The sequence below is a fragment of the Hemicordylus capensis genome, chromosome 3 (genome assembly GCF_027244095.1).
Source record: "Hemicordylus capensis ecotype Gifberg chromosome 3, rHemCap1.1.pri, whole genome shotgun sequence".
NCBI classification, from domain to species: Eukaryota; Metazoa; Chordata; class Lepidosauria; order Squamata; family Cordylidae; genus Hemicordylus; species Hemicordylus capensis.
In genome coordinates this window covers 249,938,292-249,951,896 of record NC_069659.1, presented here as the reverse complement: position 1 = coordinate 249,951,896, position 13,605 = coordinate 249,938,292, and the positions used below count along the sequence as shown (strand labels likewise).

The 13,605-nt window shown below is 40.6% G+C and overlaps 1 protein-coding gene across 6 annotated transcripts in view; it reads left to right on the top strand.

Moving 5' to 3' along the window:
• ADGRA1 (adhesion G protein-coupled receptor A1) overlaps positions 1–13,605 on the top strand; it is a 676,883-nt gene that overhangs the window by 315,313 nt on the left and 347,965 nt on the right. For 5 of the 6 annotated variants that reach the window (XM_053309873.1, XM_053309870.1, XM_053309872.1 and 2 more), the window contains one exon: positions 13,047–13,260. The exons of the other annotated variant lie outside the window; for it this stretch is intronic. In XM_053309873.1, the coding sequence (XP_053165848.1) occupies positions 13,047–13,260 (214 nt within the window). The remainder of the gene's footprint in view (positions 1–13,046; positions 13,261–13,605) is intronic. 6 annotated transcript variants of the gene reach the window in all.

Below are 13,605 nucleotides of genomic sequence, written 5' to 3'. Positions count from 1 at the left end.
ATTGGAATAGCTCTGGTTAATCCTCCATATGGATTGCACCTAACCCTCATAGTTGGCGATATGTGTAAAGCTCTAATTAGAGCTAAGAGTCGCTGATCAATAGAGGAAGCTCTCAGTTTATCCCAGAGCCTATCCTGTGGGATTGAGTCAAAAGCAAACCTAGAATCTACAAAGGCAACCTGCAAGGACTGAGCATATTTCTGTGCTAGATGATGAAGAACAAAACAATGGTCAACAGTAGACCTCTCTTCTTGAACCCCGCTTCCTCTTCTGCAAGAATGTTGTCCTATTCCATCCTCCAGTCCCTCAACTTCCAATAAAGGTTTTTAGCGTAAAGTTTGCTAACTGTACTCAGAAGACTGATCGGCCTATAATTGCCTGGCTCACTTCTGCACCCCTTCTTACAATGGTACAATGATGGACAAGCCCAAGTCTTTCGGGATGCACCCTGATCTATCAATGGCAGTAAACAATGAAGCAAGCACCAGTGCCCACCAGTCCACACAAGCAACTCTGGTGGGAGCAGGTCAGCGTTCAGGGGCCTTGTCTGGCTTCAGTTGGCCTATTACGTCAGAGACTTCTGCTGTGGTAATGGGCGACCAGTCAGGTAGTGGCTCCTCATTGAATGTAAAGGGGCCTGGCGAAGTCCCTTCCTCACAGTACAACCTTTGAAAGTGCCTCTCACAAAGCTGTGGATGGTTGTGGGCATCAGGCGTCAGATGTCTTCCAAGTGGAATCCCTGCCTCAGTTCTCCAGAAAAGGGACGGTTATCTTGATCAGATTGAATACAATAACAAATCCCAAGAAGCAGGGGCATAGCAAGGTTGTAGCGGGCCCAGAGATAAGATTTTAAAATGCCCCCCACACACACACACACTGAAGCTCAGCTCATGAAGTAAAGAAATCTTAAATGTGGCTGGCTAGTGTTAACAAAAAGCATGCATACACACACACACACACACACACACACACACACACACACACACACACCCCTCTATGTGCCTCAACAGAACAACATCCACACCCATGTGCCCCAATAGAACAACATCCTAAATTATTTTTAAAAAGGTTTTGTAAATTGTGGACGATGCAAGTCATTTAATGGTACTAGAGAAAGACATGTTGTTCTCGTAGCTCCAGGTCTTAAAACTCATATCAGTTTTGGAGGATGAATACAACTGAAGGAAGCCCGGGCGGGTGCGCAGCTGGGGGAGTCAGTCATGTGACTTATCTCTGGGGGCCCACTGTAATATCAAAACTTACAGTTCTTCTGGAGTTGAATGAATGAATGAATAAGTTTATTGTAACCATTGATCATATCAAATAACATACATATGTTAGAAGAGATATTTTTCTCTCTGTTGTTTGTCTCTTGGTTAGGTAAATTTCACCGGAACACTAGTATCACAGTTTCAAACAAAGCTTTATTTCATGCTAGCAAAAAGCTTCTGGGTGCGGCCGGCCCCACCCGCTTCTGGTAGTTCATCATCTTATAAATTTGCAAGTGCCACACTTCACATTTACACTCTAAAGATATCTGGTTTCCTCTCCCCTCCCCTCCCCTCCCTGACATTCCTTTAGCCATTGCCATCATAAAATAAATTCAAGGCAAGGAATGTAGGAATCTACCAGCCATCGCAAGCGCAGCTGATGAGGCATCTGTGCAATCCAACTGTGCTTTTTGGCTGTTTGAGAGCTATATGCAAATAATATTCCAACACATAGATATTATGTATATGATAAGAAAGCAAATATAAACTGGAAGTTAACAGTGTCCTCTTCAAAAAATAACAATTATGGGGAGGGGGATCTCAAATCAAAATTGACTGCAACCTAAAACTCAATACTACAACAATTGCTTCATGGTACAATAACAAAGATGAAACTACTAAAATTATAAGTGTGCCATAAATTGAGGGTATTTAGCAGAAACTGATCTCTTCTAAGTTTAGATACCAACAGGGGAAAGTAGCTGTTCAGTGACTTATATAGGGTATCACATCTGCCAAGACTTATGCATTCCACCTCAGAACCCATACATTTGTCAATCTGACTCATCATTTCTCCCCTTATTGCATTATAAAGGGACTGGTGTAAAATGTAATAGTTCAGGTCCTTCACCTGCCTCTGACCACATGGGGCAAGGCCTTCTGGAGTTGTATTTCTGAAACGTCTGCACTTAAAACATATAAAGATTTTTTTTTTAAAGGGCAAAGTGTTTATATTTGTATTCCTGTAAAGGGGTAGGTGGGTAAATGTAAAATAAATCTTTTTGACATGCAAACTTTTAAAATTATTTAAATTGAGGGTTTGTGTTTTTTCTCCCTTTTCCCTTCCTTCCTTCCTTCCTTCCTTCCTTTCTTTTTTTGCGTATTTATGTTGTTTTATACTGTGCTGGAACATTAGTGTGCTCCTGTAGAAAGACACCCCTGGCTGCCTTTTTAAATCCTAGATAAGTTGATTTATTTCATTTTCATATGTATTTATCTTAAAGTATACACAAAAATCTGTTACCAATGTTTTGAAATTTTGTTCCATGAAATAACTAGAGTGTAGCACATGGTGTCCAGTACCCATGGAACAAAAATGGAGACGAGCTGAGAGAATCCATGTATTCCTATTGGAAGCTAAGTGTATAATTAATTTGTAGGATGAAGCATGCATTTTACAGTGATGTTTTCATGCGACAGTGCAATTGCTTTAAAATTTAGCATATCAGCTCTAACATTCATAACTATCCAACTTTTGGATAGTTTGAGCCATAGTTTACATAGAAGTCATTATGTAATAAATGGAAGTAGTCTAATGCTAGAGCTAGGATTAGAGCTGGTATGCCCTTTATGTTTATATAAAATGCACTCCACATACTATTAAGAGCTTACACAGAAATAACTAAACATTCATAATATCATTTAGCTTTTGCCATTACTGCTTTTTACTTTAAAAACTGTAAGTCATTTTTAAGAGTTTCAGTCCCTTATTAAATATCATTGAGATAGCACAGAACATGTTTATAAGTAAAACATTTTTTGGCATGTGCAACATTATGTCAGCCTATGTTTTTAACTCTTGTTATGACTCTGAAAAACATTTAGGCAGCTTGTGTTCTTAGTTAAACAACAGGCAGTAAGTAAGCCTCTTTTAAAGTGTATCGTTTAAAATATATAGATTTATGAAAAAATAACTAATTGGTAATGATTATTAAGATAGACTCAAGGTATTGAATCATATCATCCATGTTATTGCAGGTTTATTTGATGATTAGCCAAATAAACCTATAAAATGTTTGTTGTAATTGTAATGATTATTGTAAAGGCATTGTAATTGACCTGTGGAAATCATTTATGAGAAGCAAGATTGCAGAGAAATGCTTATCAACAGAAGATAAGTAGAGAATGAAAATACCCAAATGTCTTCTGTTCAAAGCCATAAATAGTTAAAAACTCATATTCCAAAGAAGCAAATGCATCTTAACTGTTGTCAAAGGAAGTCATTTAGCAAGAGCCTGAAATTCCTAAAGAGAGAGAGGGAGGGAGAAAGAGAATGTTCACAGTATGTTGTCACTTTGGGTGGTGGTGGAGGAATTTTGATTAAGAATAAAAGATCACAAGGCTGTCCTGGAAATTACCATAATTTGGGGCAGAAAGGCAGCGGCGGGTATGTTATTAAAAGTTGTTTATTACGCCTGAGGCATTTATGCTGATGCAGCGTTTACTCTAGAATTCAGGATCAAGCTATGGAAAATTTTTAAGCATTCAACACTGAAAAATTAATTCATGATGTCCCCCTCTAACTGCGGCGTTTATGTCAATGCAGTGTTTCTACTAGGTTTCTGTGATTTTTCAGCCTTTTTTCCTTACTGCAGCTTTTACGCCAATGCAGCATTTCTGCCCAAATTACAGTAATAGAATGACAGTTGCATCTCAGACCTTAGGCCATGTGTATGTTATACGGTCACTGACTGCTGGCATGCTTGATGCTAAAAGATCCTTTACTCCTCATTTGATTTCAGCTGTAAACAAAGGATGCATTTGTTTGCCATCCTGTAGTCTTAAATTTTTTGAAAAGAACAATTTGTTATTTAGTCTTGGGCTTTCTCTCAATGCTGTTTGGCTGACCACCAGGTAGTGAAGCTAAGGCCAACTGTGTGAAAGGCAAAATAAATTCAAGGTATGATGCATATAGAGCGATGATAATAACCATATGTGTCATGCAAATTATTTAGCTAAGCTAATAAAATATTAAAGTTGTATTTCATGCTCTAGTCGTTCGCTGCCTTGTGCCACAATATGTTATTGAATGAGTGAACATAAGAGCAGCCTTGCTGGATTAGGCCCAAGGCCTATCTACTCTTCCATCCTGTTTCCCACAGTGGCCCCCTCCTCAACAGAAAAGCAAGCAATTGCCTGCGTGGGAAAACAGTTTATGAATAAGGATGGTGGTTTAGTCAGTGTTCTTTCATTAGGTTCTAGAATTTCCTTGTGTATTTTCTGATACTAGAACATAGCTAGGGGAGAAGGGGCCCGTGTTAGCTTCTGTCCCCAGCAGCCCCTCAGAGTGAGGGAGTGAGGGAAAAAATGAATAAAAAATAGAGAGGGTAGAGTTGGGGGACCCTCAGGAACCCGGGGATCTTGGGTTCTTTGAACCCATCTGCTCAATTATAGCTACACCCCTGTATTAGAAATTGCTGTACTGGTGTTGATTATGCCGTCAGTGTACATGGCACCTTAAAGAGTTACATGGGTAACATAGCTCTCAGGGAACTTACAGATTAATAAACAATGTAGAAAACAATAGAGGAAAGAAAGAAAAGACAAAGGAAGAATGAGAGAAATTGATGCACTGGCATGAATGCAACTGGGGGGATAGTTTGCATGGAGCAAGGAGGAGACAGAAGCCTCATGCTCCCCACCTCTTATATAAGCTTTGTGAGATGTGGGAATCAGGAGTATTTATTGACTGCACTTCGGTCAGTGTCTCACTTTTCTAGAGCGCAGCATTTGCTCCCTACATGCTCTACATGCACTGCTTTCCAAGCTTTCTTTGGTTGGGGTCAGATGATGATGACTCACAACTCTCCAGATCTCCCTTCATTGGTCTGGCAGTCCTGAATTGTTATGGATGGGTGCAGCATTCATCACATACTGGTATTGAGTTCGCACCTGCTGGATGGAGATGCCCTGACCATCAACAAGAAGAGCCTCATTGGCACAACCGTACAACTGCCTACCCCTGTTGCAGAGGAGAAAGAGAGAGAAAGAGCTGGTGTGAGTGTGGTGACGGTGGGGCATGAGAGAGAGAGAGAGAGAGAGAGAGAGAGAGAGAGATCAGAGGCAAGAGGAGCAGGAAAGGAGAGGGGGGTGCAGGGAGCAAAAGAGAGAGAACACATATGTGTAGAGGAGAGAGAGTGGGTGACATCTTGTATGAGTGTGGTGGCAGGATGGGAGTAAAAGAGAGAGCGCACGAGCAGAAGCAAAACTTGAGGCGAAACAAGAGGAGGGGAGAGAAAGAGAGAGCATCTGTGGTAGCCATGGCGGCAGGTCAGGAACAAAAGAAGGAGAGCTGTGTGGTGCAGGAGGACAGAGAAAGGACGGTGGCCGAGGAGATTATGGGTGGCAGAAAGGGGAGAGGCAAGCTAGGGGCCACCACTGGGGTTTGCGTGAGCCACCATTGGCTTGCGGGCCACACAATGAAGAATAGTGCATTAAGTTGATACATGCTTATAGTGGAGTGCTTGAAAAAACAAAGTTTGTATATGAAGCTGCCACAGAATGAATGAGACCATTGACCCATTGTCTATACTGACTGACAGCAATTCTCCAGGTTTTCAGACAGTGATGTCTGCCAACCTTACCCAGAGAGCAGGGATTTAACTCTGCAAGCAAAGCATGTACTATAATATCATGTGCATTTTCCTGCCAGCACCAAGACCATCCACTGTATTTTTTGGATTTGTATAGAAGTTGTGGATGAATGCTTTCTGAAACTCAGGGACTTTCTATATCTACAGTGTTGCCCTGGACCTCCCTTTTTATGTTTTCTGAATGTGGAAGGAGGCTTTTGCTAGTTTTAAGTGAGCCATGACATTTTCAAATATTTCAATGTGTCTTCTTGCTTTTTACAGAAAACGCCATGCTTTTTGTGAGTGGTTATAGCAGCAGTGCTTCAAGTGCTGCTGCAGTTCTTGGTAGCGACTCCTACTATTGGGGATTGGTGCTACATGGCGGGGGGGATGTGGCTTCAAGAATTACTGCCACCACTGGCCACAAATGCATGGCATTTCCTGCAAAAGCAAGATTACCCCGTGCCACTGATACCACTAGTAAATTGCCAGTCAACCCCGCCCCCATTTCTGAATATTTTGTGCCCCCTGCCAAAAATTTGTCAGGATTCACACTGTGCCTCATCTCCCCCTCAGCTACAGTGGGGAGGAAGATAATAAGTGACAGCTCACACATGTGAACTGACTGTATTCCTGCTAAGTATGGAATTCAGTAGAGAATCCTGTGTTAACCAGGTTATATGTGGGTAAGCCAATACTGGCCAGAAGCCATTTCATCGAATATGGCAGCTAGAAAAAATCTGTTACAGCTGTTACAGAAATGCTGGTCACAGTTGTAGCCCAGTGCACATTGCAGTTTCTCTACCCAATCGTTTATGTGGAAGGGATTATATAGATAAATCACTGGCCAGTGTGTGCGTGTACGTGTGCGTTTGTGCGTGCGCGCACACACACACACACATGTACTAGCCCTTAGGCATTTGTGTTGCTGTACCCTGTCCATGTGGTCCTGTTAGTGAGAAACTCTCCAAATAATACAAATGGCCTAGAGATGAGCAAATTCCTGAATGCTGAATATTTCCCCCCTGTTTCCTTGGGCCCTCCTCTGACACTTCTAGTATATAGTGATTTTAGGCAGTAGCTGTGCTAGGTTTTGCTCATTGCTGTATGCCAGCACCGATTTTCTCCCCTTTGCTTCTAGGCCTGTTAAGCGTTGTAGTCTTTGCTCCCTTTCCTAGAATGTTGTGTTGAGTGCTAGGCATGCAAATAGATATGCTGTGAGAGTATGTACTGGAAGTACATACATGTACATACATGGGAGAGGAGAGTTGGTCTTGTGGTAGCAAGCATGACTTGTCCCCTCAGCTAAGCAGGGTCTGCCCTGGTCGCATCTGAATGGGAGACTTGATGTGTGAGCACTGCAAGATATTCCCCTCAGGGGATGAAGCCGCTCTGGGAAGACAGAAGGTTCCAAACTCCCTCCCTGGCATCTCCAAGACAGGGCTGAGAGAGATTCCTGTCTGCAACCTTGGAGAAGCCGCTGCCAGTCTGTGAAGACAATACTGAGCTAGATAGACCAATGGTCTGACTCAGTATATGGCAGGTCCCTATGTTCCTATGTTCCTAAGTACCAATTGCACATAGGCATTGATGTCTCCCTTAAGCAGAAAAGCAATACTATTTTTCTATGGAATTCTATAATTTTCAAAAATTCTACTGAATTTTTCTATGGATTTTTCTACTCTATAGAGAAGTATTGTGGGCCAGCGGTGGCCACTGGAAAAAAGATTCTCCATATTTCCCAAACAGTGTCTGTTACTTCCCCTAATTTTCAAATGGTACTATTTCTGCTGGTGTCAGTAAAACAGCTTAGGAGGAGAAGGTGAATAGAACTGACACACAGAGATTCAGATATTAATATATAAGAAATGTTCATTCAGAATTTCAGTGAGATTCTCTGAATAATATCCTCTAAGTGTTTTGCCAGCTACATAATCATATGTTTTTCTCATGGCAAACTGAGTGTTGCAAGTGTACGAATTATCTTGTTTGGCCTCAAGCAATGTCTCGGGCAAAATGGCTAATCTTTCCAATGTGATGTTGATCTATTACAAATAAACAAACTTGACATAGTACACTCTCTAGGAAGCTGCTGATAAACAAAACCATGTGCATTTGTTTTGGACTGAATTATAAATAAAGACAATGTGTGAGATTTACTAAAAACTGGAAATGATTTCAAATGTCATTGTGTTTAATTACTGTTAAGGGACTAACCAAAAAGTAAATGCTAAATTGTTTTTGACATCCATTCTGTCATTATTTATAAAAAGTATTTGTACACCCTGGAGATAGGCCTGTCGCAAATATAGTGTGGTACATTTTCTGTATTAATAGAAAATGGAAATTGTTACTTTTTTATTTTGTTACGTATTTACCTTGTGTGTATGATGTGAATGAACATTCAACTCTGTATTCACTTTTATGCTTTAGAGATATCTACAATTAAATATGCTTGGACATTCAATGGCCAGATTTCTTTTAGAGTTATCAGTAGATCTGCATTCTCTATAGTGCTGTATGTCCATTTACAGATCTTTGTTCCTATGGGATGTGATCAATAATGTGAATCAGGATGGACATGCATACAAATCAACCTTCAGATATACTTCCTTCAGAAAAATTGTTTGTGACTTTTTTCTAAGCCACAAATGACAAGTTATACAGCTATGCAATAGTAGCTTGATGGCCTATTTTAAACCAGGAAAGCTGACTCTGGAGGAGTAATTAGGAGTGAAGATGCTAGGAGAGGAGCTGTTCAACCATTTCTTTTCCTTCTTCTTTCCTTTTCCAAATATCAGTGACTGAATGGCTTTTTATTTTAGCACACACTTAAAGCCCCATGAAAGGAAAAAACTGCTAGTTGGGGGACAGTGTGGAGCAGGGCAAAAATTAAACACGCCCTTCTTTCCTATCACCACTCTATTATGTGTCTTGCCAAAAGAAAAATATAAAGAACATAAAGAAAACAGTTTTTCTGGGTGGCGTAGATTGTTGGTCTTGTATTGTGCAGACTTGTGTGGAGCTAGGATCTAAAAAGTTCTGAGCTGAAGCCACAATGGAGACTACAGATGACTGGAAGTGACCATAATGTTAGTGCAATTTAAACTCCAAAGAGAAGAGGGAAAACAAATGGATCAATCTGGTGAAGTAACTTCTTTCCAAATTCCAAATGTAAGGAAGCAGATCCTTTGCATTTCATCAGTAAACAGAATTTCTGGAGAGTGATGTGTATGTCTGGGGAGCCTTGTGCTGCTCTTCCCAATAATCAGTTGCCCTGGTTACATTTATTTTCATGACAAAGGTCAATAAAAAGAAATTTCATGATACCTCAGCTCCCATGTGGCATACCTATTTGCCAGTTCACAGAACTCCCCAGGATTCAAGTTTCCTCTTGCCAGTTTTAATTCTTATAGGCTATCAGGCATGAAAATCCACTGAAAAACAAAGAGCTGATCTGCTGAAACATCCTAATGCCACATGACAGAATTATGCATAAAGATGACTGGAAAATGACTACGGAGATGTAGCACCATTTGCAGTATTAAAAGCACATGAAAGTTGAACAGAGATAAGAGGAGGGCCTGCAAGGACAGGCCTAAACTTTGATGCTGGAGTTTGAGCTAATGTTTGCATTTAATTTGAGTTGCCTATATCTGTAGCTCCAAAGAAGGGGTTGTTTGAAATTATTTTTATTTTATTTTTAATGAATTGCAGCACTCAGAGGACAAGGTTAAAAGATTTGTTGTGAGATGATGATCCATATTTCCTTTTACAAACAAATTATTTCTGTGGCATGTGATAAATTCTGTACATTTTAAATTTGAGAATCATCTCTCATTTCTACATTCTGCAGAAGTTATCGCCATAACTCAAGTGACAGCTAGGTTTCTGACGACCTAATACAAAGTATATTATTCAATTTCCCCCCCAACTGAGCACAGCATTGGTATCCATTGCCAATTCTCATCTCTGTGGGTATATATTTTTGGCTGGTTGTGCCGGCTGTATTCAGAATGAGCGAGTAAATCAATATGTTGATTTGGCAGTGAAACTGGATGTATCCATATGCATTGGATACATGTGTATCCCAGCTACAATTAGACCATATAGCTATATACTAGCAATGAAGTTTTCTTAGCTACATGTACCTGTGTATTGAAAGTGCTCCATTCCCCAAACTGGATTCAAGTGTGTGAAGATACAACGGTAGTCTTACAACCCAGCATACTCTCCAATGTACACTTCTGGGTTACTCTGTGCCAGAATGCTGGCTTCTGTTAGCATGCAATCTTAACATATCAAATTTTGTTCATTAGATATTTTTAAAATGCCATTTTCAGATTCTTCTAGAGATCAATTGTTTTAGGCTATGAATATAACCAAGTTTAGCTTTCTAGTTCATTATTTTTCCTGTTTGTTAAATTTATAAACTACTTTTCTTGATTCATGTGTGTTGATCTTTTCTTAAAACAAGCTCAAAGTGATGTATAAAATATATGTTTAATATAAGTTTGAAAATTTTCATATTGGTGGAGAGAGGAACAGCTTATATACACTAAAACATCAGGGCCATCTTTAAAGAAATTGCTCCATACTGGGACACTTATTTTATATTAGTACTTGACTGAAATCACCAGTATTCAGAAAATTGTTATAAAGAGCTGGTGGTTTTTCAGTACAAGTGGACAAACTCTAGCATTGTTTGTTTTACCATCTTGCATTTAGATTGAAGGTTATCCTGTTAATAAAGTTTTAAAAAAGAAGACTAAGACTAAACATTCCATACTTAAGGATAACCTAGAAAATGATATATCTGGTTATGTTGTTTTCCACATCTGAAACACCTATGCATTCTGGGAATTTTATTCAGCCTAGGCACTTAATGCTGACTGATGCTACCTAGTATCATAGCCATTTTTGTTAAGGGCTTGTATTGTATATAGGGTGGAATCAGATAAGAGTTAGCAAAGCATGAATCTCCAGCCTCCTGATCAGCTAAGTAGTCCCAATAGCAGTGAGTCCATTGCAGAATAGAAGGGAAAGAAGAAATATGCTTCCTATACTCTATAGTTGGGCTGCCCCACCTCAGTCCTCCAGCTGTTGGATTATAAACTCCCATCATCCCCAGCCACAGTGCCCAATAGGGATGATGATGATGATGATGATGATGATGATGATGATGATGATTTATTTATTCAATTTCTATACCGCCCTTCCAAAAATGGCTCAGGGCAGTTTACACAGAGAAATAATAAATAAATGATGGCAGTTAAAGGCCAACAGCAACTTAGGGATGATGCTGGGCATCCCTGTTAACATGGTCCCACCCCCAGGCAGGCCAGTAGTCTTCTCTGACCTGATCTTGCCTTGCTGCAAAAACTTGATATAAAGATGGAAACCCACAAGCATAACAACAGCTGGGCAGATGTGTTCTAAGGACACAAGCCACCCTTGGTCTCCCCCCCCCCAACAGCGAAGGAGTGTTCTTAAGGTCCCTAACCTGCCTATCTTCCCCTACCCACAATCCCACCCTGGCTTACTTGCTGCCTCCCAAACCATGACATCATTTTATGTACGATGTGTGGTGCTGACAAATCGAAATGAATGAATGAATGAAATCTTAGCAAGCCAACAGCTCTTGCAGACCTCAGGCTTAGTTGGGCAGGTCAGCCCATGTTTACCCCCCACTCACCTGCCTGCCTCCCCCTGGACTTTTTACATCTGGTCAGCAGAGATGCCAACAGGATTTTCTGGGCCTAATACAGTGTATATTTGGGTTCCAAACCCATTATCTACTGGCAAGAGCTGGTGCTTGGCAAGAAACCCTTGCTATTATGACAGTTTACAGTTCTTCTGTGCCTAGCTACCCAACTATTTCTCCTCTCCCTCCCACCTGGACACACAAATGGTGTGGGAGGTTGAGAAGTATTCTGATTATGCATGTTCACATAAGTCCTGCTACTTTAAATGTATGTTTGGATAGGGATAGGTTTCCTTTTGTTCTGCCTCTCCCAGGACCCCTGCTCACTCTAGAGTCTGGTAAGCAAGTTCTTCTGTATTCCCCTCTTGGTGACCCTGATGACACCAACAAGTTTCTCCTACATTAAAGGTGCAGTCCAGGACCAGTCAATGAGACTTTTGGTGTTAGCTACAATGGAATGTAAATTGTGCCACAAATGCTCTTTAGTTATGAGGCAGTCTCATATGCTGCTGTGGGCCATGCCAGGCCTCGCAGAGGCCATTTGCACATGCATGGCGGTGGGCAACATGGCTGCCACGCTGATCTATGCAGGCCCGAACAGGCTGAAGAACCGGCCGGTTCGGCCGGAGGAGGTGATGACCGAGGCCGGCGGGGGGAACCTTCACAGACACACACACACCCTGCAGCCTAAGGAAGTCCCCCAAAGGGGCTAAAGATAGATTAAATTATATATATATATTCACGAACCCCCCTAACCCTCAGGGGGGGGGTTTCAGTCCAAGGTCGGACTGAATGGGGGGGATTGGTTCGACCCCAAACAGTTGAACCGAACCGGTTCAACCCAGAACTGGTTCAGGGTCAAACCTGTTTGCACATCCCTAATAGATTGACGTGTAGACTACTTATAAAATCTAGTTTTATACATTTTTGTACATCACTTTGATCATTAGTGGGAAAAGGATGAATAGATGTGGTAAATAAGCTAGATTCTAAAATGCTTTAGGTGAAACCTTTGGTGTATAATAACAGGCTTCTGTGATGTACAGAACAAGAGAACTCTGAAGAAAGAAGTATTTTTCTCTTCTGCTGTGAATTCAGCAATCGCTGCAAGCTCTCTGCAGTGCATGGAGAATTTAGAAGGGAGAGGTCTTTCACTTTGTACTGGGCTTCTAGGGCAGATAGTCACCAGAATGAGATTTATGGTCATTGCTGGCCACTGGCAACCACATTTGTGGACCCCTGTATAGAATTGTGCTTTTAAGTGGGTAATAAGGATAACTTAGAGATAGCAGTTGGGGTTAGATATAATATCCTGTGTACTGGAAAAAAATAGTTTTTAAGGTGTTAGGTGTTAAGAGAAATTAAAGAAGATCACTTGTTCATGACAGTACTACTTCCTGAATTTAGTACTGTTAGCACTTCAATTAAGCCACAAGATATCTTTCTACTATTGATTAACAATGGAATAAATGTATTTTTTTCTTAAACTTCCATCTACAGCTGGACCTTTGGAGCTACCTCTTTTTGAATTGATACCATCACAGAGACAGGTGGTTTTTCATGGTGATCGCTTGCCATTTCAGTGTACAGCAACATACGTTGATAACACAACACAAGTGCATTGGTACCATGATGGTCGCCTAATTGAAACTGATGATGAGAATGGCATGTTTGTGGAAGACAGCATAATACATGACTGCTGTTTAATTACACGGTAATGTATTCATGTTTTGGATATACAGTACTATAGTGTGTGATGCCATGGACAAATAATAGTGGAGTTTAACAGGAAGATCCCACAGTATTAAATTAAACTAACAAAGGGACTTCAACTTCTTATAGTATTGAATTGTAAGCAGGGATCAGATCAGATTTAATGCAGGCCTGCACACCTTATGACTAATCAAGACAAAGATACCCACCTGCCATATATGTTGGTCCACCATAGGCTTGATTAACCACCTGTAATTATTGCCTGCCTGGTACTAGTGTTGACAGGTCACAATAGGTTGTTGGTTTTGTTTTTATGACAAATAGATACTGTAGATAAATATTCCAG